General features: G+C 40.4%; 1 protein-coding gene across 1 annotated transcript; it reads left to right on the forward strand.

Moving 5' to 3' along the window:
• The first annotated feature begins 1,260 nt into the window (after positions 1 to 1,260).
• LOC109439122 (olfactory receptor 9I1-like) lies at positions 1,261 to 2,208 on the forward strand. The gene has a single exon (XM_019719339.3). It carries the CDS (start codon positions 1,261 to 1,263, stop codon positions 2,206 to 2,208), a length of 948 nt encoding a protein of 315 aa, XP_019574898.3.
• Positions 2,209 to 3,665: the final 1,457 nt, after the last annotated feature.

Below are 3,665 nucleotides of genomic sequence, written 5' to 3' on the forward strand. Positions count from 1 at the left end.
ATTCAGTGGGCGAAAAACACCAGATGCTGACCTTTATTTCATCAATAGATCAGCTTTTGTCAAAGTTTTATTTTCTTATTCTTCTAAAATCCTGTGAGATCTTTCTCAAATTCAGTGTTTATTTCAAGGTTAGAAGGAGGACAAGAAGAATCACATTTGAAGTGCACATTCGGTATTTCCATTACCCAAATTATCAGCATCCACAGGTACAGAGGCAAGATTGTCCAAGTACCTGGCAAGAGCTCCAGCTGTATTAGAATTCTAAACTTAGTCTAATGGCTTTGCCCCTTAATGAGTTGTGCAGGCTAATTCTGGAATGGCTTGATTCATGTATCTCACTAATTGATATTGATCTGGCATTTAAAAAAATGGGACAGGTCCTGGGGAATAAGAGAAGCACTTGGAAACCAGGTCATGCTGCTTGGCAGGGACAGAGAGGAAGAGTGACTTGGCCCGTCACAGGTTAGGGGTTCTAACAGTGCTTGCTCTGCACAGCTCACTGTCTTGCATCCAACTCCAGTCCGTTCATATGCACATCAAAAGAACTGCAAAGAAAAATAGAGCTGATATTGGGACTCCAGGGCTGTAGACTTGGAGATAAGATTCCCAAAACTACATGAACTGAGGAGCATGTTACTCACATTGTTGCATAATTTAGAAAAAACCATTCTAAGTGTGTGAGTCAGACCATGTGCTCGGCACAGAATGTAAGTTATGTCTTCCACAATAATATTGTGACGTTAGTGTTGAAATCCCCATGAAACCAACAAGGATATTGAGGCTCAGAAAGATAAATTAACTTGCCCAAGGTCTCCAGCAATTTGAAGCTAGGTCTGATTTCAAAGCCCGTGTCCTTATTACTCTCCCACTAGGGCTTCTCCAACAAAGCGGTATTTTCTGGCTCTTCTGTGAGGCTGGTGAAAGTTTCCAGGTTGGAACCTAGGTATCAGAAGTTTGGAAACATGTAAGGAATTGAGTTCTAGCTCTGGCTTTGCCTCTTTACTAACTATGAAATCATGAACTAGACACTTCACCTCTTTGACCCTCATATTCTTCTCTTGAAAATCGGATTAACAATATGTGCTTCCAAGGATTTCTGAAAGATCCAATGAAATAAAGTTTGTAAAAAATGTAGAGTGCTTCACAAATCTAAAAGACTGTTACTACTGAAAATGATCAAATCAAGCGTGTTCACCTTAATTTGTCCTCAGTGAGACTTTGTCTATTTATTTTTTATTTCAGTGGGCAACCATATGATACATGGCAGAGAATGGCACTGTGGTGAGAGAATTCATTCTGATGGGGTTCCAGCTGCAGGCAGAGCTGCAGGTGGGTCTCTTCTTTGTGTTCCTGGTCCTTTATCTCCTCACCATGGGGGGTAACCTGGGCATGATAGTGCTGATTCAGAGTGACTCTCGCTTCCAGACTCCCATGTATTTCTTCCTCAGCCACCTTTCCTTCCTGGACATTTGCTACTCCTCTGTTATTGTCCCTCAGTTGCTTGAAACCTTGAATACTGATAAGATGGTCATTACCTATGAGCGCTGTGCCACCCAGTTCTTTTTTTTCACACTCTGTGCTAGTACTGAATGTTTCCTTTTGGCTGTGATGGCCTATGACCGTTATGTGGCTGTGTGTAACCCCCTCCTTTATGCCACTGCCATGACACCACAGACCCGCCTGGGGCTGGTGGCTGGGGCATATGCTGGTGGCATGCTCAATTCTGTGATCCGCACTGGGTGTACCTTCTCAATCTCCTTCTGTAAGTCCAAGCACGTGGACTTCTTTTTTTGTGACCTTCCACCCCTGCTGAAGCTTGCCTGCAGTGAGACCAGGCTACAGGAACAAGTGATCTACCTCTTAGCTTTCTTGGTCATTACAACCAGCATTTCAGTGATTCTTATATCTTACGTATTCATCATTTGGGCCATTCTGAAGATTCATACAGTCGGTGGCAAAGCCAAGACTTTTTCCACTTGTGCTTCTCATATGACTGCGGTGGCTCTTTTCTTTGGGACACTCATGTTCATATACCTGAAAGGTAACATGGGCAAATCCCTCGGGAAGGACAAGATTGTGTCTGTGTTTTACACTGTGGTCATACCTATGCTGAACCCCATGATCTACAGCCTGAGGAACAAGGAAGTAAAGGAGGCTCTGAAGACAGCGTTGGACAGGATGAGGGTTTGCAAGTGGAATAAGTCTTGAGCTCCATCAGTCAGAAGTTCCTGCAAATCACCCTTTGGGCTTTTGCCTTGTCCTCTTAACAGGTGAACCAGATGTACAAAGATATATTGGGACAGAAAAATGGAGATTTGGGTTTTAGCAATTTGTTTATTAGCGCTGTGACCTTGAGCCAGAAATTCTCTGCCTCAGTTTTCACATCAGTAAAACTTTCTGCCTTGCTATGATTAAAGCTAGGATCAAGAGAGATGGAATGCCAAAGAGCTTTATAAATAATAACATGCTACAAAACATAAAATTTATTTTTCTGACCTGTCCTGGGTATTGTTGAGTGTTTTCTCAGCTACTTATTTTTTTTTCTAGTAAGCTAATTTTTGCACCTTAAATAATTACAAAAGGATAGTTATTGTTTACATAGCAAGGGCAGTCACATTTTTTGGTTGTGGGAGCTGAGGTGGAAATCAGCCTTGAGAAAAAAAGCTTTTCTCAGCATTCAGTCATATCCAATTTAGACATTTGTTGTGGGAAATATTAGTGTTAAACAGAAGTGGGATAAACAGAGGGGAAAGTAGATGTGAAGGGGGAAATGTTCAAGTTGTTAGCTAACTTCCCAAGATAATTCAGAGGACTAAAACACTGTAGAATAAAAGAAAGATAACAATTTGCGTTACTTATTGGAAACAATTTGATGTTGATGTACAGCCGAACTGAGTCCAATATATAATTTTTGAAATATTTCTTGGTCACCAAAGGTCAAAAACTCTACTTGATTTCTGAAGCATTGTTCATGGACCTTCTGCTCCAATTAACTCAGGCTGTTTTCTATTCTCCCATAATGAAAACCTCTATCTACTTCCATTTCCTGTAGGACATTTACTTTATTATTAGAGAAGAGATAACTATGAATTTGAGTGCCACCTTTTAATGACCCCCATATCTGCTGGAAATAGTACTTGGGAAGCATCTTCATGGAGATTCAATCTTTTTTTTTTTAATATTACTTTTTTTAAAAATTTTATTTTATTAAATTTATTGGGGAGACAATTCAATCTTATTCATCATGTGAGCAAATATTTACCGACTATCTACTATTATTGGACATAATACCAGGTTTCAGAATGTAGTAATAAGTAAGATAGACATGGTTCCTCCTGGAGATTAGAACCTGGGGCGTGGACAGCTATTAAGCCATTACACAGTTAATTGTTTTTAAATGTGATTTTGTAAAGTGGAACAAAAGAAGAAGCATAAGATATTGTTATACTGTATAACAAGCCTCTGACCTAGTTTGGTATGGTCAGAAACGGCTTCCCTGAGGAACTAACATTGAAGCTGAGGCTTAAAGAATAAGTATGTCGTAGTCATGGGTTGGGGAGACTCCTACAGATAGAAAAAGTTGCAAATGCAAGGATCTGTGGAACAGGATGCCTTGAGGAATTGAGAGAAGCGAGTGACTGCAGCATGAGTGAGGGGGCTTAATG

The sequence above is a fragment of the Rhinolophus sinicus genome, chromosome 14, assembly GCF_057876585.1.
Source record: "Rhinolophus sinicus isolate RSI-liver-muscle chromosome 14, RSI-T2T, whole genome shotgun sequence".
In the NCBI taxonomy this organism is placed as follows: Eukaryota; Metazoa; Chordata; class Mammalia; order Chiroptera; family Rhinolophidae; genus Rhinolophus; species Rhinolophus sinicus.